Source organism: Dipteris shenzhenensis, chromosome 14 (genome assembly GCF_047967505.1).
Source record: "Dipteris shenzhenensis isolate YYH24624 ecotype China chromosome 14, Dip_SZ_1.0, whole genome shotgun sequence".
NCBI lineage: Eukaryota > Viridiplantae > Streptophyta > Polypodiopsida > Gleicheniales > Dipteridaceae > Dipteris > Dipteris shenzhenensis.
Window position 1 is genome coordinate 30,371,464 of NC_141609.1, and position 24,818 is coordinate 30,396,281.

The window sequence follows — 24,818 nt, forward strand, 5'->3', positions numbered from 1 at the left end:
TGGTCTATTTGGTGGCTCACTACCAGGCATCAACTCTATTAGATTATCCTCTGGTCTCTTTGGGGCTAACTCCCTTGGCAAAGCATCGGAAAAGCAATCTTTAAAGTTAACAAGAAACTGAAATTTATCTTTTTCTGCATCATTCATTTCAGCATGCATATCTTTCTCTTTTTCTTTTACAAAAACCATATACGCGAAAATTGCAGACTTTATTGCTTTACCACATGTAACATCAGATACAATGGGGATAGTCTCCCCTTTATTCTTGGCAACTAAACGCTGGTTTTTTCCCCTATGGATAAAACTCAGCACCCTCTCAGGCTATTCTATTATTACTTTCTTTCGATGGAACCACGGTGTCCAAGTACAACATCATGCTGCTCGAGAGGAGAGATTAAGAAGTCCTCCTGATCTATATAGCTGTGCATATGGACACGAAGCTTTCCAATCAAAGGAGTAACTTGGAATGGATTCCCTTGGAACATTTGATCAGCATCAAGAGCTCTCCCTAGCTCTTGAGTTTTTATCCCTAATTTCAGGGCTAAATCTTCAGATATGATATTGTCTGTAGACCCTGGATCAAATAGGATTAATGCTTGCTGATCTCTTATCTTTCCCCATAATAGCAAAAGCTCTTTTTCCTTTGGGTCTGAGGTACTCCCCAAAACATATGGGACTGCTCCTACCACTGGCCTCGGTGGTACATGTGGCTTTTTCTGCTCCTTAGAACCTGAAGGCTTCTCAGGGCACTGGGCAGCCATATGCCCCTCTTTCCCACACTTAAAGCATTTCCCAACTCTGCGGAATTTAGTTATCTTTTCAGGAGTGAATGGGGATTCGCCTTTATATGACTTTGAAAACTGAGTACCCCTCGGCTTCTGAGGCTGAAACCCTTTCTTTTCAACCTTGGGATACTCTTTCTTTTCTGATTTTGAAAAATCAGTTTTCTTTCTTTCAGCACGTCCTGCATGCAAGGATAGTACCGTAGATGGATCTTGTAACGGCACAAGACTAGCTACTGAAGCTGAATGCATGAGGTCTTGAATGTTCTTTGCCCCCAAAGCATTCACTACTGCCTGAATTCTTGGACTGAGACTTGCTCTGTACTTTCTCATTTGGGTTCCTTTGGAGATCTTTTTGAAAGGTGCAACCTACAAATAGGCATCCCAAAACTTTTGGTTGTACACATCCACTGTATCTCTTGCATTCATATGCAAATTGTCCCAATCTTGAAGAACATGATCTCTAAACTGTTTAGGCATAAACTGCTGGTAGAAGGCTTTCTTGAAGTCCTTCCACCTCTTTGGGGCTGACCCATCTGTGGTCTGTGCACTCCACCATGCACTAGCTGTCGCTGTCAAGTGCAAACTGACCATTCTTAACTTGGAGGATTCTGAAAACTTTTCTATACCGAATGCAGCATCAAACTGCCTGATGAACTGCAATGCTTTGTCTGTATGACCATATTGTCCATTGTAGGTCATAAACTTGACAGATTTACCTCCCTCTCTGAATTCCTTGGTCTCTCTGGAAGACTTACTCTTCCTAGACTTCTTGTGTTTCCTTCTTTTCATGGATGGTTTATCTGATAAAGAAGAAGATATAGAAGTCGAGCTCGAGGTAGACGGTGAAAGACTGGGAGATCGGTGATGATGCCTCGATCTCTTCCTGCTATGAGACCGTCCCCTATGAGATCTCTCTCTCTCTCTGGCTGTACACGAGAGTGTGCCTCTAGCATTGGCACATCATAAGTTGCATTAGGCATATTTTCTACTTGAAACAAATGCTGAGCTCTTGGATCCCTTCTGAGATTTTCCATCTCCTGCATACGAGTGCGTACCATCTGCTCAAATTCTTGTTAATTTTGCTGCACACTTCTCTGTCTTGGATGTGCATCCCTATATTGTGAATCCCTCTGGATAGGTGATTGAGCCATTTCCTTACGACTCGTCTGAGGTCTGCAAGTTTCTCACACACAGTGTGTAAGCAACTGATGTACGCAACCTTTGCTTTTCAAAGGGAAAATTTACCTCAACAAGAGGTGTCTTGCATTCACAATCTATGCCAGTACCGGGCTGTCAACTCAAGGCATATACTCAAAGCTGTGTGCCCCTTTTCTGGCTACTGCAAATGACTTCAAAATGCATCTGTTTTTCCCTCTTTTCTCTGCTCAAAGGCATGCATATTCTTTTTCTGCAAATCTCTGATTTTTCTGTGTTTCTGCTGCTTTTCTGACTCTCTCAGATAGGTGAAAACTGCTAGCAGAAACAGTCTCTGCAACTGTCCTTTTTTTTTTTTTTGGGAATAGAAACCAGATGGGTAACTACTGGTCACTCTAACCAGACTGACTGGTTCTGGTCTGGTTAGTCTGTGACTGGATGGTTACTGTCTGGTCAAACTGACCAGACTGGTTCTGTTCTGGTCTGGTTTGGTTGGGCCAACTAACTGGACCTCTAACCAGTCCACTAACCAAGGTTAGGTTAGATAAACTCATGATCTGCCACGTGTCAGTGCCACATCAGCATCTGATCTGGCTGCCACATGTACTGCCACATCAGCACCTGTGCATGCATGCCACCTGGCTTCCATGTCAGCTTGCACGTGTGGCCACCATGTCACCTGTGTGCCACGTGTCTGTTGACCTACCAAGAGTATCTCTGCCACGTGTGCTGAGTACACGTGTCTACTATATCACAAAAGCCATGTCACCCTAAGGTTCAAACCTTGGCTGGAAAAATATGCGCAGGCGACGGAACCGTCTAGAGCATCGCAGCTCAGAGACCGTCACGCGTCGCGCTTGCGTCTTGATCACTTCTGCAGCACCTAACGCTTGCGCAAGGGATTGACGATGGAACCTACAAATCCCATCAGGAAATATCCAGCACTCTTTCGTAGCTCACGTGAGGCTCACACCTGTACATTTCCTTCTCAGCCCGTGCCTACGTGAAGGCATTTGTTTGCAGGGAGTTCACCGTACCTAGCGCATGCAATCCTCTCTTTTGTGCCCGCATAAGAAAGCCTCCTTAGTCATCAGTGGAGAATTTCCCTTCACACAGCCTCCACGCTACCAGACGCTCAAAGCAGTGTTGGCGCCAAAACCATGGTTGCTTAGGACATTAGCTCACTATCACGCTGCCTGGAAACCCACGTCTGGCACACGACTTAGTCGAGTCAGCCTCTCTGTCACCAACGCTTCGTCCACGTGACTGGCCCTGAGCATCTTGGATCGTCACTGTCAAGGAAAACAATGATCCAGGCTCTGATACCAATGTAATCTTACTCGTAAAAGACAGCAAAGATACTCTCATTTGCTCTCCCTCTCTCCCTCTCTCAACAGAGACACTAGGGCCCATGACAACAATCGGGTTGGACCTCCCCAAAGATTTTATTACTTGAGAGAAGAAGGAATACATAGTTAAGCGTGGAACACTTTGTGGCTATGGTTGAGAATGAGACATGACTCAAGGTGCAGACACTTTGCACAGATAGAGGGGGGGAGTATATGTCTCATGGGTTTGAGGCATTTTTGAAGGAGAAAGGCATCACGCATCAGCTTACGGTGAAGCTTACACCTCAACAAAATGGCAAAGATGAGCGCAAGAATCGTACTCTTATGGAGATGGATAGATGCATGCTTACCAGTAAAAAGTTGCCTCACAGGATTTGGCTCGAAGGCCTTGTGTGTGCAAACTATGTTTTGAATCGGGCTCCTACAAAGCCTTTGAAGACAATCACTCCCTATGAGGCATGGCATTGGAGAAAGCCTTCAGTGGATCACTTCAGAGTTTTTGGTTGTGTTGTATAATGCCCACGTGCCTGTGGAGTTTAGACACAAGTTGTCCGATAAAGCGTTGAAATGCATTTTTGTCGGGTACAGTGCACAAAGCAAAGGCTATTGTCTCTACAATCCTGCTTCTCGCAAGACTTTTGTTAGTAGAGATGTTATATTTTCAGAGAATTCAGCACATACACATTCTGAATTTAATATTCTAGCTTCTTCAGATGATGTTTTTTAGGGGATGCTTCCTATAGCATTTGGTTCCCCAGCTGAGGTTCATGCTGCAAATCAGAATTTACAGCAACCTCCTCCTGATCCACATGCCCGGATTCAGCCACAGGTTGATTTTGTACCTCCACAGGGTGTGGATGAAGTTGTCAGGCACGAGATTCATGAGATACACGCAGCCAAAATAGCCAAAATAGTCCCGAATTGGTTGCTTTAGACTCTCAAGGAGAGTAGGCTTGAGGTTCCATTGCCTAGCAGGACTCGTAGTGCAGTAAGGCACGAAGGGGGGCCCTTTCAGTTGAGGTAGCTTATGCAGGTACTCTTCTTGATGAAGAAGAACTTGACTCTTTTGAAGAAGCAAAGGATAATGTGCATTGGATGCATGCCATGCACAATGAATTGCAGTCCATTGAGAAAAATCAGACTTGGGATGTTGTGGATTTGCCATCAGGTGAGCATGCCATTGCTACCAAGTGGGTTTTCAAGGTGAAAAGGAAGCCGGATGGGTCCATTGATAGGTACAAGGCAAGGTTGGTTGCGAAAGGCTATGCACAGAAGAAGGGCATATATTATGAGGAGACTTTTGCTCCTACATCTCGGATGACCACCATATGGTCAGTTATTGCCATGGCTGCAAATTTTGTTTGGAATGTCCATCAATTGGACATAAAAACAGCTTTCCTTAATGGGGACTTGTAGGAAGAGGTTTATGTCAAACAACCTCCTGGATTTGAACTTTCTGGCAGTGCACTTCAGGTTTGCAAGCTTAACAAAGCTTTATATGGGTTGAAACAAGCCCCACGTGCATGGTATGCCAAGATTGATGCATTCTTGGCAAGTAAGGGGTTACATAATAGTCCCACGGAAAGCACCCTCTACATCAAGAAGGATGGGGGGGATATTTTGGTCATCATTCTTTATGTAGATGACATGCTGCTCATAGGGTCAAATAAGGAAATAATTATAGATTTTAAAGCTGAGTTGAAAGCTGAATTGACATGACAGATTTGGGCAATTAAATTTTTATTTGGAAATCCAGTTTATACAAGACAAGCGTGGCATCGTTATGTCTCAAACACTCTTTGGAGTGAAAATGTGACATTCGAAGGCCTTGCTCAAGCAGGAGCTCAATGACAATAAAATGAATGAGGTTGAGGAATTGGGAGTGTTTTTGAATCGATTGCAGAGTTTGATCAGGTAACTACCACATGACAATGTTGCAGACATATTCACCAAAGCACTTCCACGTGAGAAGTTTGAGGCATTTCGCAGTGCCCTAAACTTATCTCCTTTTGGTGATTGATCACTACCTTGTATACCACATTGGCACTGCAGGGGGGTGTTAGAATTATTATTACATTCTAGGCAATGGCCAATGTAATGTAATTTGTGGGTTAGGGACACTTTTCCCTCATAGAGGTTTTTTCCCCTAACCACAGTCTAATCTCTAACTACGGTTAGTGATTAGATAGGGTTTTGTCACTTAGACAAAACCCCTCATCTCTCTTTTGTACTGCTCTTCATTTCAGTCCACCATTGAGTGATCTACATTCAGCTCACTCTCTTGCTCACTCTTGCTCTCCTTCTTTCTCACAGCATATAGGTGGGGCCATCACTTTGCCAGCCCCGAGAGCCGTACAGGGTGGGCTTGCGGCTCATGGTATCTTGGGATGAGGAAAGAGGTAGATGGAGGCATTAGTGGAAGGTTTCTGCTATGGAGAAATCTTGACTTGATTGATATGGTGAAGGAGATAGCAGCCTTTCAGACCATTGCACACTCCTCCCTCATGTGAGGCTCTACGTACCACAATTTTGGCCACAGAGAATTCTGCCATAGAGCAGGCTTCGAGTCCTATTAAAGAGATGGTTGCGATATGGTGTCACATTGATGAAAGATGGATGGAGTGATAGTAGGATCCGCTCTATTTAGGTCATGGTTGCGTATTCTAGAGGGGCCAGCTTTTCATTAAAGCTATTGACAATTCAGAGGAGGGAAAGTCACCCAAGAGGGTGGCTAGCATATGGATGGAGGCCAGTAAGTGTATGGGTGCAAACAATTTTATTTGGTTTGTTTTTTATGGTGAGAACTTCAACAAGGCAATAGAGAAGGTTCTTGGGGATAAGTACTCATACTACTTCCACTCCTTACATGGCGAATGAGCTGAACCTGTTGAAAGACATTGGTAAGTTGGATTGGGTGGAGTCTTTCATTGAGATGGGCATGCATGTTGTTACTTTTATCACTGGCCACCACAATATTTTGGCTATTTTTCACAAGCTATCCCCAAAGAATCTCTTGAAATGTTTTGATAGGCGTTATGCTTACAATTTCATCATTTTTGAAGCAGCTTTAAGCTGAAAACTTATTTGAGGCAGCTTCTTGTTTCTTTAGAGTGGGATGCATGTTGAACGTTCTCTGCAGGAGCTTAGAGATTCAAATCGATTGTTTTGGATGACATTTTTGTTGGATATGTTAGCCTATTGCTTCAAGTCACAATGTCTATTCTCGATATATTGAGGCTTCTTGATGAGGATGACCCTTGTGTTGGGAACATGTGTGAAGGATTGGATAGGGCGATTAGACAATTCAAAGTTTGGATGCTTTGTGTGCTTGAGGAAGGAGAGTTGAGGGCACTTCCAACTTGTCGGTGGACATAATATCATTCACTTGTGGAGGCTGCAGCCGTTGTTTTGCATCCATAATTTCAAGGTAAAACGGCAATAAAAAGATACAAAGGTGGTACAAGGATGGGAGATAAATTAAGGGGACTTGTCTCAAATGCAGATGATGGAAGGAAAGTGTAGAAAGAGGTCTCATATTACAGTAAGGGTGGCTTGATTTGAAGGATGTACAAAATGACAGGTTTAAGATATTCTTCGTTTGTTGCTAGGAGGACTATGGGGCAAATGCTCTATTGTTGTAGAGGTCGGCCATTTTCATACTGAGTGAGAGTGCTAGCTATTGTATGTTGAGCGCTTGTGGAGTAATTCTGAAAACATTGCATCTAAAAAGAGAAACATGCTTGGGGTTTAGAAGGCAAATGACCTTGTATTTGTTAGTGTGTTTACTTAACATGTTTAGGATAGAGTACACTCCTGAACTAGTTTAGCAAACACAAGTTTCTAAGCTAACGAGGATGATGACAATGATGTAGCAAAGGAACCTTCTAAGCACAAGGATGATGATGAGGCATAGGACCATGACGATGAGGCTATAGGTGGAGGAGAGGGTGGGCTCTGTCACTATGCCACCTTTAGACCTTTAGGGCTGACAGCTTGACTCTCTCTTGTTTTTTCTAATATCATGTAGTTACTCTCGAGGCTTGAGTTTCCCTATGGAGGGCTAAAGGCATGAGGCTGCAGGCATGGCCTCCTTTTCTTGTATTTTGCATATTTGTATGCTCGCTGATCTATAGTTACTAGTATATCCATGATCCCATCCTCAGACCTCAATGGCATAATGTTCCTTGCAAACATCTTTCATCAATGTACATTTCCATTTTCTATGAATTTTTGTTTGTTTTGAAAGTTTACGGCTGAAATGGACAGCTGAAAGTTTAGAGCTGTAAAAAGTGACTTTTTTCATATTCTTTTATATTTCCATGTGATTTGATGATGTGTCATATGACGTGGCATTCCTGATCTGGATCCACAGTCCCCCAACCCGAAACCAATATCGGATATCCTCAGAAAGTTCCTGTTCCCTGGTAACTACGATCAGATCCAATGGGACATTATGTCCTGTTGGATCTGATAACAACCCAGAGATAATGTAGTTGTTGCAATAAAACTTTTGAACCTTTTTGGCCTTCCAAGAGCAAGGCCTTAGTGATCGTTTTGCATTTTGGGGTTTTTTTGGGGAATGTGGAACCTGTCAGGGTGTCTTGAAGGGTTAGAATGATTTTATGGATTGGTAGGTAGGCTTAGCTTTAGGGTTATTATGCTCAGATGTTGCTCCCCTCTTCTTCTTGATTTTGTGATGAGGGCACTCTGGCAGTATATGAGCCGACCTCCACTCCTACTTTTTTGTGTGTTCGTGCATCTTCCCTGCTTGTTTCTGCTTTTTCGCTCACGCTTATTCATGGAGGTGCCACTTTTGGTGGACCTGCTATTGTTTGTCAATGAAAGATTTGTGCTAGATCGTGCAAGAAGCGAAGCAATGCTCTTGTCAGGGAGTAGGCTCTGCTGCAACTCTTGCAAGAAAGAAAGTGCTTGAACTTGACACTTCTTCCAGTTTGAGGTCTGGTTGCATGCCTCATCGGTCTTCTCTATTAGACTTTTTACTTTGGTGTGCACCATTCTTCCAGCTAGTCGGGACAGTTTGCATGTGTCATCAGTCTTCTCCTTTCTGGAATATTTACTTTGGTGGTCTTCCAAGTCCCCGTGTCTATTCGGGCATCTGTATTTGCGGCCAGTATTGAGAGTTTATGGTCTCTCGTCAAGATAGAGAAAGGGTTTTGTGAATTGGATAGCTATCGACCTAAAGCAAAGCTCTTGATCTTTTGAATCTTTCAACTGTGTGGTGATATGGATATGTAAAGAAAGCCATGGAACTGAAGCTCTTGCACCTGTGGTATGATTACTGAGAGCTTCTGCTAGTTTTTTAGATACTTCTTAATGAATACATGCCTAAACCTATGCTGTGAACCTTATTCTATGAACGCTTGCTCTGTGTGATGCTTATACATAGTTCCTCAACACTTTGACTCTTCCATATGCTTTGCCTTTGGTGTAAAAGACAGCATCAACACCAGGTTCTCTGTATCGTGCTACCAAGAGCAAGCCCTTAGTCATCTTTTGGTTTCTTGTCCTGTTCTAAGTGGAATTTTGGGCTGTTCTACAGGTGCTTTGAATTTTGAACTTACAACTTGAATTTGACGTCGCTTTGAATTACTTGGAACGAACCTTAATTTGAAGTCTGAATCCTAAGAACTTACGTTGAAAGGTACATTTTTAAAATCATCACCTTGGCAGGCGTATTCCTTCTGAGGTATCCTATGTCAACCTTTAGGACTACAAGAGTAAGTGCATAGCATTGTTCCTGAATCCTGATGATGGGCATTATGTGTATTTTTTTAAAAAGTACTGAAGTATAGAACCGATTTTTTGCAGCAAGGTCAAGTCAGTGCTCTGAAGTTAAGATTGAAGAAATATTTGTGAAGCTTGAAATGACAAGTTTGCAACAGCTGAGCTTTTATTCTAGGGATATGCATACATACATTAAAGACTCCCCTCACCCCCTTGCCATCACTTTTTGTGGGGTCTGTATAGATGTATAAAATAAGTGGCTTTGTTGACGTTTTTGGCAGATATTTAGTGCAATGTGTTGACATGTTTTATGTGTACTTCTTGCAGTGGAATTTCATGGGATCTTGAGACAATTACGTTGTTTCCTAACAGGCCAAACCGTGAGGTTTGAGCTCAATCCATTGATTATTTTTTCTCCGTCGAAAATGAAGTATGTGAATTCCATGATGTAAAATTGCACATTTGTCTTGGATGAGGAATAAGGATATTGGTTTTTTTTCTCATGCAGCTTGATGGAGTCGAGGATTTAAATGAGAAAGGCTTTGAAATATCAGTCACCCCTCATGGGGAAGTGTAGTACTCATTGAATCCTGTGTTGTATATATCAAGGTTCAACATAGTGATCTATTGCGCTATAACTCATCATTAATCAGCTAGGCACTTGCAACAGCTGTCAGTACATCTATTGGATGTTACTCTGTTCTCTTATTATTAGGGAGGGGAATCTGCACACAGCTGTATCGAGACCGCATTTCTGTACAATTACCCCAATGATGGTCTCATTGTCAAAGGTACGCTAGATTCTCAAGCTCAAGAAAGAGTCAAACTAAAGGAATGTCTTCGGGTAGAGACACTCTAGATTGTGAGATGCAAAATAAGAGAACATCAATGCACTTATGTTCAATATTTGTGAGCATGCATTCCATGATAGTTCAAGATTGATGTGAATTTCCCAAGCTTATTGTCAGCTGTGGTGTGCAACTCGTGTGTTACACTCTCATTGATGTCCTAAGCCAACAACAAAATTCAGGCAAAGCTTAGGATTATGAAATGCATGAAGGATGAGCATGGATTTTCTTCATAATGCTGGAGTTTTCTTTGGTTTGATCCCAGAAAGATGGATGGCTATGAAACTGGATGTACAGATACACGTTAATTACAAGTCTATATTTTGGAGCAAAGATGGTGAGAGAAGAAGCTGAAAGTAATGTTCAACGATGACAGAAGTAGGGGATGAAATGATACCATACATGAACATCGGATGCAGTACCTTGGCACGGGAGTGGAAGGAGAAGTTTGAGGGACAGGAGTAATGCAAACTTGGGCACAGTACTTGGGAAAGGAAGATGTTTCAAAGGAAGAGGATATTTCTGTATCCGTTGTCCCCACACTGGTGGTTCTTTGTATATTGATGTGATTTGCTGTACTCAGGTATGAATTGTATATCCCTGTTTGGGCATACACATGATTTAATATTTTGTATTTCCTTAACAAGAGATAAGAAATGGTTTTGCTGTTCGACATTTGGATTTTCTGTATGTCTTGCATAGCGACTCTGGTGGCAGGAAACGTCACAGGAATGTGTAAATTGAGCAGCTGGAAGTTTTGTTTTTTGACACCAAATGGCATCTTCAAATTTTAACGAGGGAAATGATTCAAGAGAGAATTGTGCAAAATCACTGTCAGATAAAGTAGAGAAGTAGTCAATATCTTGTTTAGATATACTGAGAACAGGCTGCAAGTCGTGTATTTTGTATGTATAATAAAACTGTATAGCAGGAGATGCTTATATCGTATTTTGTCCAATTAATGTATTTACTCATTTGAGTGGGAGTCTTTGCAAGGGCACAGTTTTTAACCTAATTGAATAACTGAGCATTCTTCTGCTTAGTGGACTTAGCAAATTCTGAACAATCTTTTGGATTGTTCAGGCTTACTTGCATTGCCAATTACATGAAAAAACCCATAGCTGCCTTAGAAGAGATGCATTCTTGAAGAGAGACCATCCACCAGTCTCTCAAATAAAGTTAAAAATCCCTAATCTAGATAGCAATCTAAAGCATCGAAGTCATGTGCTGGCATGTGGAGCACACTTCATGGAGTGGCTCTTCATCAAACTTTTGGAGAGTTATAAATTATGCTCTCAATGTTCACTTGAACATTCCTGCATGGTTGAAGCTAAATGCAGTGAACATGACACCCGAGTGTTTCTTGTAAAGCAATCAGTTCAATAATTTAGTCGAGGAAGAGCTAGCTGCATTAGTATAGGACATGTGGCATTATGGGTAGTCACATGAGCTGGTGGAAGGTTGCATGAAGTCGTGAGAGTCTAAATGAGGTGAGGAAACTGTAAGAGCTGAGATGGAGGACTGCGAGGAGCCAAGGCAGCCAAAGATAGAGGTTAGCAAGGAGGTTAGGGGTTTGAAGAGGTGGATTGACCACTTTATCAGGAATTATATGCATATTTGTGTATTCTGTGTTGTCTGCAAGGCTGTGCAGCTTGCAAGCTAAAGCGTTATGTTGCAAGCTTGATATGCATTTCTTGAAGATTCCAATTGCTTAGTCTATGCTCCTTTTGTTTCACATCTATTTGTGTTATTGATCTAGGTATTTTGGAAGCTTGTTCCTATCATCTGATATCAGAGCCATCGAGAGAGAGCTGTTGAGGTCTAGAATAACTTTGTAAAGGAAACTTGATTTTGATTTGCACATGTATATTGAAGGTTAAGGATGCATTGTGATGTTTATGCAATGGCTCTGCTATGGGGTTGGATTGATTTTCTGCGAAGCTAAGCATGTGGGATATTTGGAGAAATAGATGCCTTAACATAATAAGTAACACATGCATACGGGTACATATACGGATACCCATATGCACATGCCTACATACGTATGTACATATGTATTTGTAATTATATATACACTTACGTGCGTACATATTTATATGTTTATTTGATGTGTTGCGATATTCGTTTGAATGGTACAAAAAGTATAATTGATATCCACTATTGTACTATCATATGTTCTTCTATGTGTTCTTTATGTAGCCTCTCTAAGTTGCCTATAGCAGACTTAGCGATGAGAATAGTCCATACAAGATGGGTAAAGGAAAAAAAAATATTTCCTCCTAGTGCAAGAACTAGGAGAGCCACGTGGGTACAAGACTTTCAACAAGCATCAGTTGAAGCTCTTTGATATCTTGAGTCTATTATGTTATACTCAAGTGACTAGTGTAATTGATTAAAATTGGAGGTTGCTCATGTGGGGGAGGTGCACCTAAGAGAAGGGTCAAACATGGGTTTGGGGGGAGGGGATGGTTTGGGTGGTCCCTAGTGTAAGGGGAATAACCAATAGGGGCTCTTTGCAAGCCTATCCACCCTCCACCTCAACATACCATTGCCCCACCCCTTCTAGCACTCTCATTGGTAAACCTCAAATCCCTCTCCAATCCCTTGAAATTAGGAAAAACTAATTGGAGGCCCTTTTGAGACCCCATTTCTCCCCTAATGATATGTTTTCCTTTAAGCCATCTATCAGCACCCAATTTGGAGAAGAGGTATACCATTTTCCATCAGCACCCAATTTGGAGAAGGAGCATTCTATTTTCCATATAGATATGTTATTTGATCTCCTTTTATGGAATCAGAAATTGATGTTGAAAGCTCAAATCATTCAATTTCTTTGTACAACATTCCTCACCATAAAGATGAAGAGAATGTTCTTGATGCTGTTGAAGAGGATTGATCTTCCACTTCTCCATCTAGTATTGATGATGATCTTCATCATTATAAAGATCTAGGTGTTGATATAGAAAAAGATACACTAACATCTTTTGGAAAAATTTTGTATTATAAAGTTGTAGAACTTGTCAAATCCTTCAATTGTGAGGGAGACCATATGCCATTGTCTATTGTGCTTCTACGAATTATCAAAATTTTGTGAATTTTAGAATTCTTACAAAAACACTCTACATTTTAGGGTGCCTTCTAAATCGAGATGACTTTATAAAATCCAATGTTGGTGAACCCTTTCTTCATTGCATTGGGATATATTTATTTCTTCTTCTTTTCTTCATTGCATTGTGGTGGACCCAATTCTTTTTTGTATTTTGACCACCTCAATCCATATGTTCCTTTAAACTTAAATAGTGCATCTTCTTCAATGCCATTGTTGTATGATGAGAGTAGTGCTAAGGAGGTACCTATCTTTTTATGTGAACCTAATGGCATGACTAGAATGTTTTGGAGTTAGCACATATGAGGAGCTTTAATAAGAGTGGATGCAAATTTTTAACCTAGTAGTGCAAACTCAATTGACCAAGCGCTATTTGCTTAATCGTAGTGTAGTCAAAACATAAAACAAAAGAAAGGCACTAGTACCAGGGGCTTTTAGCAAGAAAGAAAGCGATACACGAACAAATTGAGGGTTGCTATGAGTATGAGTGTTCAAAGAAGCTAGAAACCTCAAAAAGGAAGCTAAGGAGGTCAAGACAGTAAATATCTCAAAGGAAGTCAAGGTAAATGGAGAGTGGGACAAGGCACTTGTTGTAATAGTCCTTTCTTGAAAAGGATTGGAAGATATGCAAAGCCTATAGGGATAAAGGGAAAATGCTATCAATAAAACCTACATAAATAATTTTATACTTGATTCAAGGACAACTCAACATAGAGGATAAAGAGCTTATGATATCAACAAAGTTTACATTAATATTCTTATACTTGATTCAAGGACTACTCAACATAGGACGTACCGTCAAGACTAATTTTCCAATTATAAAGACTATGGGACAAGAAGAATGATTAAACTTGAAGATGGTAGCAAACATATGATAGAGGTTATAAGCATGAAAAAGGAGTTGTTGCTAAAGATCTCACATTAGGGGCTCATTTTGGGGCCCTATAAGAATCACTTAAGAATATTCTCTCACAAAAGGGGGGCATGGAAATTTTTTTGGCAAATCATCTCAAAACTTGTTGGACTTGGCATATTTAGAACCTACTCTTTGCGAGGTTTCCATATGACTTGGCATATTTAGAACCTACTCTTTGCGAGGTTTCCATATGGAAACCTCGCAAAGAGTAGGTTCTAAATATGCTGACAAGTTTTGGGCTAATTTGCAAAAAAAATTCCATGTGTCCCTTTCTTGAGAGAATATTCTTAAGTGAAATTCTTACAGGGCCCTAAAATGAGCCCCAAATTTCCCTAATGCATGCACGTTGAACTTGGAGAACTCGGAATGACAACTGATAGTTGATGAGCACAAAGACTATAGTGAACATATGATAGATGATATAGGGATAAGTGGTTGTCGTTAAAGATCTCACATGCAATTTGAAAGTACTCTATGTTCCATATGTGTGAAAGGTCTTATTATAGTAGCACATCTAAATGAAATGAGAACTAATATGGTGTCTAATAAGACAAGTTGCATAATTAAGTATGAGCATTTGAGGCAACAAAATAGAGGAGTCAAGGGTCCCTATGGTTGTCTAGAGAGTTTCTTTGTAGTGTAGAGGCTCATGAACTAACATGATGAGCTGCTCATGTAGGAAAATCATATTGTAGGTTGTGTTTATTGGTGTCTTGCCTTTTTGCTATGAGACTTTCTATTTTTGAGAGAGAGATTGAGGGAGAAAAGCATCACAAATTGAAACAATTTTGAGAAGAGCATATAAACTAGAGCATTAGATATCAAATTGATAACCAACATGCAAAGTCAAAGAAGAAGGAATCATAGATTGATAGCCAACATACATGAACACTATTAAATTTCGACTAGTAGAGAAGTACACTAAGTAGAACTAAGACTTCAAGTAGACAAGGAACTACGAGTCAACAAAGCAAGTAAAGAAGTACTAAGTGGAAGTAAGACTTCCTGTAGAGAAGTAATTTATTATTAGTCAACAAACACCATTAAAGATCTAAATTTCGACTAGTAGAGAAGTATGGACACATATTTGGATAAGTCATCTACAATAATGTCCGCCAACAATGTGGATATGATTCCAATAGTGAGCCCCACTTTAGATAACATGGATAAGAATTAATTAAGAAGCACCATCCGATCGAGTAAGCCTAATGTAGGTTATGCAAGAGCTTCAGTAACACACATAATTAAATGAGAAGATGCCAAAATATATGGAAAGATATGAGTAATCATTACTGAAGTAGCCAATGTTATCACTATAGGAGGAAATTAGAAGACAAAAAGAAAGAACTGCAAAGGTATTCTAAGAATATTTGGAAGAGAAAATTGTACTAATAGCGACATACAATGGAATAGTGAAGGAATCACCAAATGAACTTTAATGCAATCAAATCTAAAACATGGTACAAAAGCCCAAATCTACTTTCAATGAGCTTGTGGGCCCTTCATGGCGAGTTTTTCTCTCCCCCCCCCCACGAGTGACACCACCACCATACCTTGAGTTCTTGAAGTATGCTACCTTGGCTCTAGAGTGTGACTTCTCCATGCCTTGTGTATTCCAAATGGATAAAGAGCCCCAATTCGATACAAACCATGGTCTGTGTGCATAGAGGATATGCTAAAAGCATGATGAACATCATTTCAGCAACAAACAATTTTAATAAAGCAAGTGCTAAATATTATGATGGTGACAAGATTACCATGTCATGTGTAATGTGAGACTCCCCCCATTCTTTCACCATTAATTGCATAAACTCTTTCACAGCCATCCTAAACCTTTCATAATACATCTCATCGATTCGACCCTGGCAAAGAAATTTTATTAATGCATCTACCTTTGTCACTCTCAAAGCCGCTACTTGATGATGTGAAGCCTTATTGGTCATGCATTCACACAATGCTTTCCCAACCCAAGGTACTTTGAGACAATGAATGTTTGTCTTTGTCAAGATTGTGGTTGGATAAGAATCTCCTTGCCTTTGCTCCACCCATGGACACTTTGGTAGGAAGATTCTATCTTGCCCCTAACATTTTCTTGTCCTCCTTAAGTTTGACATGTCCTCCATGGAATCCTATTTGTGACAACAACTTCTCACCTTCTGCAATGCACCATGTGGATACTTCTTACAGAATCAAATTCCAAGCATAAACAAGATGCAAATACAACAACTTATCAAAAAGTATGTGCAGTTCTGCATGTAAAGTACATATGTGTACTCTCTGTAGTGGGATGGGAAAGATGGGATCCCACTTTCCTTCTTGTTGGTGATTGGGGGATTGCGTTTGGCCACAAGTGAGAATGCCATTCTATCATTGTGATCTAGCCTTTTGCTTACATTGCTTGTCTTGTATCACAATAATGCAAGAGCTTGAGGGTTTTGAAATCACCAGCAAGATGTCATTCAACTCAAAATGTTACATGGCCTTCCATTGTCAATGTTTTCCCTTCCTCTTGTCTTTGGATAGTTGATGGGAATCTTGTTCTGTCTAGAACTCACTTCAATGTCTCATGGCACTCTTCTGAAGTCTCAAATGCTGGAAGGCACCATATGTCTTTCTTAGATTGAATTGAGAAATCTTGCTCAACTTCCTCATCCCCTTAAGCAAAGGCTAAGGCTAAGGCTTTGTTCATAATGTACATGCTCACTCTCTCATCCCCTTGAACAAAGGCTAAGACTTTGTTCATAATGTAGATGCTCACTCTCTCTAACTTGTGTTCTTCGTCCAATTGAGATTCATCCATTTTAACGACAAATATGAGCTTGCCATTGCATTTTGTACAATAAAAGAGAGAAATTATCAGGATAAACATGATATAGAAAATGAAACTAAGTAAAGTGCAATGCTGTAATGGATTTACTCTTACCATCTTCTCTAATGCCATAGAAGTTGACCATTGCTTGTTGCAATTTCTCAACATCCAAGTAGACATTGTTGAAAGCATTCACCTGGAAGGATTGCAAACTAGATTTCTTTTGACTTTTCCAAGTCATTGTGCCCCTTACGCAATGGTACCCTCCAAGAATTTGTCTTGCACATTGGTTTGTTTCTTGCAGGCCTCACAGACTTCTTATAGTTTCCCATAATAGCAGACTTGAAAATTTTAAAAATAGATATGTAAGATTCATGACTTACATCAGCATCGTCACAAGTTGCAAGCATCTCCTTTGCATCTAGAATGTCCTTGAAGCCCTTCATCACCTCGTCAACAACTTGCACATGTAGGCATTTGTGTCTTGCATCCTTTAGTATCCTGATGACATCCCTTAACTTCAATAAACTGGCTACAACATATGAATAGTCAATATCATCCCCGTCCATTCTTCCCATCACATCTTCTGTGAAGTTCCTAAAGAAGAACATAAGCAAAACTTAGAACAAATAATGTAGAACAAAAGTGTGAAATTTCATTGGAACATTGGTTAGTAACCAACCTTGTAGCCTATATTTTCCTCTTTCTAACACCACCAATGGGTGCCAATGCTTCCATGTTATGTATCTTCTTTTCCTATCCTCATTAGGAAAAAAGGGAGCTCATTTTGGGGCCCTGTAAGAAATTCACTATTTTCTCTTTTCTCTCTCTACAAAAGCAAGAAAATATGGATACTTGCGTGAGAAATGTCAGTGTGAAAAGGAATAAATATATTCTTTCACATGCTTTACATTCAATGTTCATATAAGAGCAACACTTTTTTGTGCAGAATTTGGTGATTCTGACACCGCAGACGCGTCCGGAACGGCCCAAAACCCCAAAAACGGCACTGGAAACGCTGGAATCGGACATTCGGAGGCCCGGAAACGGCCAAAAAAGGCCGAAAAGTGGGATTTGCAGCAAAATGCGATCTGGCACCTTTTGAAATTTCAAAAGTGCCATATCGCATTTTGCTGCAAATCGCGTTTTTCGACTTTTTTTGACCGTTTCCGGGCCTCTGGATGTCCGATTCCAGCGTTTCCAGTGCCATTCTGGGGGTTTTGGGCCGTTCCGGACGCGTCTGCGGTGTCAGAATCATCAAATTCTGCACAGAAAATAGATTTTTAAAGATTCAAATCAGATCACCTCATTAATGTGACATGCTTCTACGAACATATAGTACTATTTCTTTTTCTTATTTTCATCTTCTTTTGTTGAATTTTCAACGTTACGTTGGCCCACTCCTAATTGGTTGAGAGCCTATTTTCTCTCTCTTCTAAAAGGCCCCAAAATGAGCTCCCTTTTTTCCTAATGTCAATCCCAAAGGTGTTTCTTTCATCTCTTGCACTCATTCTTCTTCCTTCTCTCTTCCTTCTCTACAGCCCATTGAACTTGGATGCATCTAGATATTTCCAAGAGTTTCTTGGTTTTAGCTAGCTTATAGAGTGATTCTTGTAGTTCCTATCGCTCCAAGTTCAATTCATGTAGCTCCAAGTCCAATGCATTTGCTTTTTCATGAAGATCCTTGTTCTTCCTATGAAGCTCCTACATAGAGCTATGCATTGTAACAATGGTGCTATTTCCTAAATGTGCTAGTTGCTCTACTTGGGCTCTATGCACTTTGCTTGCTTGCATAGCCATTTTCTCAGCATTGTTCAAGTGATTGCAATAAACCAAACAACCCATCATGTCCATTGCCAAAAAATCAAACAACCTCATACATTGTATGAAAAGGAGGGCTCTTTGGGTGGTAAGATCTAAAGGATACATGGATCCTTCTACCCAAAGGTCAAGATGCTTCTTTTCTTACAAAGAAATACTATGCATCTTGGAAGATCCCCTCAATCCCAAAGTGTGTGTGCTTGCATATTTAGCCTCCAACTCTAAGAGAACCTGGTACTTGTTGGAGACATCCTTGAATGGTGTCATGAGTAAACGAGTGTAGAGAAGGCACAGAGAAGGAGAAATTGTGGACAAGAAGGCTTCAAGGAGCAACACATAGAAGGGAGGAGGGCAAGAAGGAGAAGGGATGGAGGAGGGAGGAACAACATATGAAGAGGAGGGAAGGAGGGGGGAGGACCACTAGGTGTGGAGGAGGAGGGAGGGGATGAGGACCAATAGGTGTGAGAAGGTGTGGAGTAGGAGGGAGGGGGCAAGGAACAATAGGTGTGAGAAGGTGTGGAGTAGGAGGGAGGGGGAGGAGGACATGCATGGAGGAGGAGGGAAGGGGAAGGAGAGAGGGAATAGGGGGAGGGAAGGGAGAGGGGGAGGGACGAGAGAGGAGGGAGGGAATTCAAAATTCAATTTTCAAATTTTGAATTTGGTGGCTCCCACCTAGGTGTAAGAGGGATGTAAGAGTTGTAAGAGGTGCGGTCACTTGTGTAACCCTCCTAGGTGAGGGGGGCTTAGGACTTTTAGGGCCCTACCATGTCCCTTTCATTAGGACTAATCCATTTCTCAATCCATTCTTTATGAGGCCCTTTTAAGACCCCATTTCTCCCCTCATGTTAGTAAATCCCAATCCACCACGCTTGTTTTACAATCAGTGTGATTTTTTTTGTAAATCCAAAACGCACCATGCCTGCTTTATGTAAATCCCAAATAGTAAATCCGCATCGTGCTTGTTGTACAACCACTGTGCCCCACCGCACTTGTTTTAGTAAATCCTAAACAAACCCACACTTGTTTTAGTAATCCCAAATGAGGAAAATGTGTGCCACTTATCTTGTAAAACCACCGGGTTGGTGACCAAAAATTGTGAACAAATGAATTGTATGCCATTCATCTTGTCATAATTAAAGGAAACCACCGCAATGGTGACAATCTTAGTCCTAGACAATGTATTGTTTGCAATTAACCATGTATCCTAGACAATGTATCGTGTGCAACCAACCACCATGTTGGTTGTGATCCTAAAACAACTTGTATAAGTTTAATTGTTGATATGACCCTTGAGGGGTCTCTTTAGGGTCAAGGGTCATATCGAAATGACATTGGACATAGATTGTATGCAACCAACCACCATGTTGGTGACCACTTATGTTGTACTACCACCGTGTTGGTTATGATTCAAAAATAACTTGTATAAAAGAAGCTTGTAACACCACTTAATTACCAATCACAGCCGTGGTGGCATGAGATTAAATAGTGCCTCATAATTTTATAATTGGATGGGCTTGCATGCTAGCAGCTATTTTTGAGACAAAACAAGCAATCTAGTCCCAGTCATTGTAGTGCCCTCACTTTAATGAGAAGGCCAAATTTTACTTGAGCCTTCTAAATTTGCACCCCTTATTTTGAAGCGCAAAATTTTAAGGCCTTCTAATGTAGCTTTGCATGGCAAAGAATGTCTACAAAATACAACACTTCTCAGGCAACTAGGCATGTGATTAATTGACAGCACAAATTTTGATTAATTGAAGATGCCTTATGATTATTTGGATGGCACATCCAGCCTCCAATCACACGGTGACTCAAATTTTGATTAATTTAAGGTGGCTTATTAAGATGGCTCATGATTATTTAGATCGCACACTACACTATCGTGCCTCCAAATTTTAATTAATTTAAGGTGGCTCATTAATATTAGAGTATCATCGCTACTCTTTAATCGTGGCCCCAAACATGGAGAATTCTATTTGGCTACTTTGCTCTCATCTATCCCTACTCTTCTACTTTGCTCACGCTCCCTCTCTCCTCTGCCCTTGCTCTACTACTTTGCTCCATGTTCCCTCCTCCAGCTCTCCTCCAGCTCTCATCTGCTCATCCACTCCATTTTTCAACCACTCTTTTCACCTCTTCATCATCGCTATGGTAGAAACCGTAGCCAAAAATACTATGCCCCCTCAATTCAATGTGATCCCAATCTTGTTTGCTTTATTGTACAAGGTCATTGTGTTGCACTCACTAGGAATTGAAATACCCGCTCTTGTGCATAGTCTTTGTAATGTCCATCAATCCCCCCTACATCTTCAGGTCACCACCTTAGATGGAATGCACACAGTTGGACTCTTTATGGATGTGCTCTATGGATTCCCTAGAGATGTTGATGAAGGGCTAAGGATTTTTAGGGTAGAATTTTCTCATGCTATTGTCGACCCGGATTGTGACTCCTGCAATTTCGCACAATCTTCGGCCTCTCCATCGTCTCCTCCATCGGCTCCCCAAAAATTTTGATGCAACAAGCTGGGCTAGCCTCTGTGAATACGATAATGTATAGTTGTTCATCAGCAAGACTCAATGAGGCTCTCGGCAATACTGAGTTTTACAAATATCCTATTTGTAACTTTTTCTCAATGAGGCTCATAACCACTTAGCAATGTTTGAGTGGTTACCCTCATTGGATATAATCTTTTGGGCTCTCACCCATGGCTGAGTGGTTATCCTTGTTGGATGTAATCTTTTGTTTTAACTATAATATAATACTATTATGGGAAAAGCTATCTTTGGATATAGTCATTTGATTTTTTCTTGATGAGGCTCTCAACAATATCCATTCCACTCATCCTCTCAATCCCATACAATATCTTAGAAAATAGAAATAAGTGAGAGCCGCTAGGCTATCGCTTGATACTCAAGCTCTTATCAAACATAGAAGAAAACAATACCAATGCCAAATAAAAAATATCAATTTTTGGTGTCACAGCATCTAGCTCATAAGTGTTCTTGCTAGCCAATAGCATATCATCCACATAAAGTGCCAGGAGTATCAAGCTATTATTCTTAGCCCTTTTAGTGTAGAGGCAGTGATTAATCTCACTTCTTCAAGAATCCTAGGACCGAATGAAAGCATCAAACTTCTGATACCATTCTCTAGGTGCCTCTGCTTAAGGCCATAGAGACTCTTTTTCAACTTGCAAACCAAATGTTCTTTGCCCTTTTCTTCAATGCTTTCTAGCTGTACCACCTCATGCAAACCCCCATGCAACAAAGCTATCTTGACATCAATCTACATAAGCTTCATATCCTGTGCTCCCACAAGTCCAAGTATGCATCTAAGTGTGGTCATCTTCACAACCGGAGAGAAGATCTCATCAAAGTCCACACCCTTCTCTTGCTTGAATCCTTTAGCAACCAACTAAGCCTTGTACTTAGGCACATCATTATCTGTGACCTTCATCTTGTAGACCCATTTACATTGCAATGCTTTCTTTCCATGTGGCAAAGAAACCAAGTCCCAAGTCTTATTCTTCATGAGCCAACTCATCTCTAATTGCATAGCATACTCCCACTTGCACTGATCCTTGCGCATCATAGCCTCTCTATAGCAAGAAGACTCCCTGTATTGATCAGTACACATCACATAGTATGCCCTTGGAACAAATCTCTCAGGCGGTCTGGACACTCTAGCTGATCTTCTCAAGGGAATTTCAGCTTGCTGTCTTGCCTACATATCAGCCAAATTTGGCTCATCATTTCCACCCATAGAAGATCTATCATCTGCCCTTGATTGTGTACCTGTGGGAGTACTTGGGGGCACCATTTCCTACACATTTGGTGCATGGACAGCTTGTTGTCTATCAACATATGCAGGTGGAAATATCCTGGAAAGTAATTCTTCTCATTTCCACATCCCTCATGGGTGTCTTATGGATCTTCTTCTCATTAAAGACCACATCATGGATTTGTATGATCTTCTTTGCTTCCGGATCCCAGAGATGACAGCCCAGCTCTCCACTTTCACCATAACCTAGAAAGATGCATTTCCTAGACTTAGGATCTAGCTTCTTTCGAAGCTCTTTTGGCACATGTGCGTACGCCTCACACCCAAACATATGTAAATGAGAGTAAGAGGGATTCTTTTCAATCCATGCCTCTTTAAGAATACCGCCATCCAAACTCTTAGTATAGGTGATCTATTGATTACATGCACTGCAATCTTCATTGCCTCAGTCCAAAAACCATAAGAAAGACTTACATTGGAAAGCATACATTACAACCTTTCTTGGATGGTGTGGTTCATACTGAGTTTTGCCTTGGAGTACAAGGGGATGCTCTTGATCCCATGTATATCACAAACATGTTGAAAGTCATGAGAGAGATACCCTCCACCATTGTCAGTCCATAGGCATTTAAGCATTCTACCTAACTGATTTTCAACCAAAGCCAACCATTTCTAAAATACCTAGAACACATCGCTCTTTTGAGCTATAGCATAAGCCCACACTTTTCTAGTTGCATGATCAATGAATGTCACATAATATTCAGCCTCGCCTAATGACCATGTAGCCATGGGACCACATATGCCTAAATGCACCAAATCAAGTCTTTCAAGCTATTTCTTTCCCCTTCTTTTATGAGCTGATTTAGTCTTCTTCCATTGAGATAATGATCACAAATTCAAAGTAAAAAAAACTCAAATGTGATACATAACCCAAATGGCATAAAAGTTTCATTCCATTCTTGCTCATGTGCCCCAACTAGTAATGCCACAAAGAAGTACTTGGCTACTCAATTATTGCAACAATATGATCAGACACCCTTGATACATGTAAGGGATACAATGTCCCACATTGGCACCTCTTGCCAAAACCATAGAGCCCTTATGAATTTTCCAACTCTCTAAACCAAAGGTGGTTTCAATACCAGCATCATCTAGCTGACCCGCTGAAATAAGAAGACTCTTGGTCAGCTTAGGCACATGTATCACATTTATCAAAACAAATGCAGACCCATTTGCAAAAGAAAACTTTATGTCACTTGCTCCCACTGTGTCACATGCATAGTTATTTCCAAGATGCACACAACCTGTCTTTCCATTGTTATAAGTGGAGAACCATTCCCTATGGGAAGTGACATGGAATGAAGCATCAAAATCCAAACTCCAATTTTGGGAATATGCATGTCATCTGAAGGGGTAAGCAGTCTGTAGTAGTAGGTAGACTAGACATGAAGAGAATGTCATTGTCATTATTATCAATGACTACAATGATCTCCTCGATCTTCATTTTTTCTTTTTCCTCCCTTGGACTCTCGTCCTTCTTATTTGCACCCCAATTTCCAATCCCTTTCTTATCCTTTTGCTCTCTTTTCAGCTTGTAGCAATCCTTTTTCATGTGGCCCTTCTTGCCACAATAGTAATACTCAATGTTATGTGCCCTGGGTTTGCTACGAGACTTTCCTCTTTCTTGGGACTTCCCCCTGAACTGTGATCTGCCTCATTACACATTTAAGGTTGCATCCTGCTTGTTGCCATCCATAGACTTCCGTCTAATCTCCTCGGCCAACAAGCTACCCATAACATCATCAAACTTCATTACTCCACCACGTGCAGAGTTACCGGCAGCTGTATGAAAGGTATCCCATGAGGATGGCAATGGACACAAGAGGAATATTGCCTTAGTTTCCGCATCAAAATTCATCTTCTGAGCCTAAATCTGGCTGACAGTAATATTGAATTCATTCAAGTGAGAAGAAATGGATACTCCTTCCTTCATCTGCAGCTCAAACAACCTCTTCAAGTGGTAAAATTTATTAGAGGCAGTTTTCTTCTCATAAGTGGCACATAATTTCTTCCACAAATCTTTCGTAGTATGCTCATTTACTACTGTGAAATAAATTGCCTCTACAAGATGAAGTCTAGCAAAGATTTTGCTAATCATCCACTCATTCCAATCATCCTCAAACATATTTGCAAGCTTAGCTTCAATCCCTACCAAGGGTTTAATCTACTTCTTTTGAATAAGCACATCCCTTATCTACCCTTTCCATAAAGAAAAGTTTGTCCCATCAAACTTTTAAATGTGAAAAACTCCTTTTCAGACATGGAAGAGGATGCCATGATGGAAATTAAAAAAATTTCCAAATGCTAGTACCTGTAAGAGAGAAATCACACCAAATATCAGGTGCACCCAAATATGTTTGCCTTAATAGAGGATAGTGTCACCAAGACTCAAGGTTCAAAGTATCAAAATGCATCTAACTCATGTAAATATACTATGCATCCA

At 40.7% G+C, this 24,818-nt stretch overlaps 1 protein-coding gene across 5 annotated transcripts in view; it reads left to right on the forward strand.

The window, feature by feature from the left end:
- LOC147894455 (dyggve-melchior-clausen syndrome protein) overlaps positions 1-10,733 on the forward strand; it is a 99,434-nt gene extending 88,701 nt beyond the window's left edge. For 4 of the 5 annotated variants that reach the window (XM_087384470.1, XM_087384471.1, XM_087384469.1 and 1 more), the window contains exons 18-19: positions 9,362-9,419; positions 9,543-10,732. In XM_087384470.1, the coding sequence (XP_087240596.1) occupies positions 9,362-9,419; positions 9,543-9,611 (127 nt within the window). In that variant the 3' untranslated portion in view covers positions 9,612-10,732. Of the gene's footprint in view, positions 1-9,361; positions 9,420-9,542 lie in introns of all 5 variants that reach the window. The other variant, XM_087384472.1, reaches the window with a different exon arrangement.
- Positions 10,734-24,818: the final 14,085 nt, after the last annotated feature.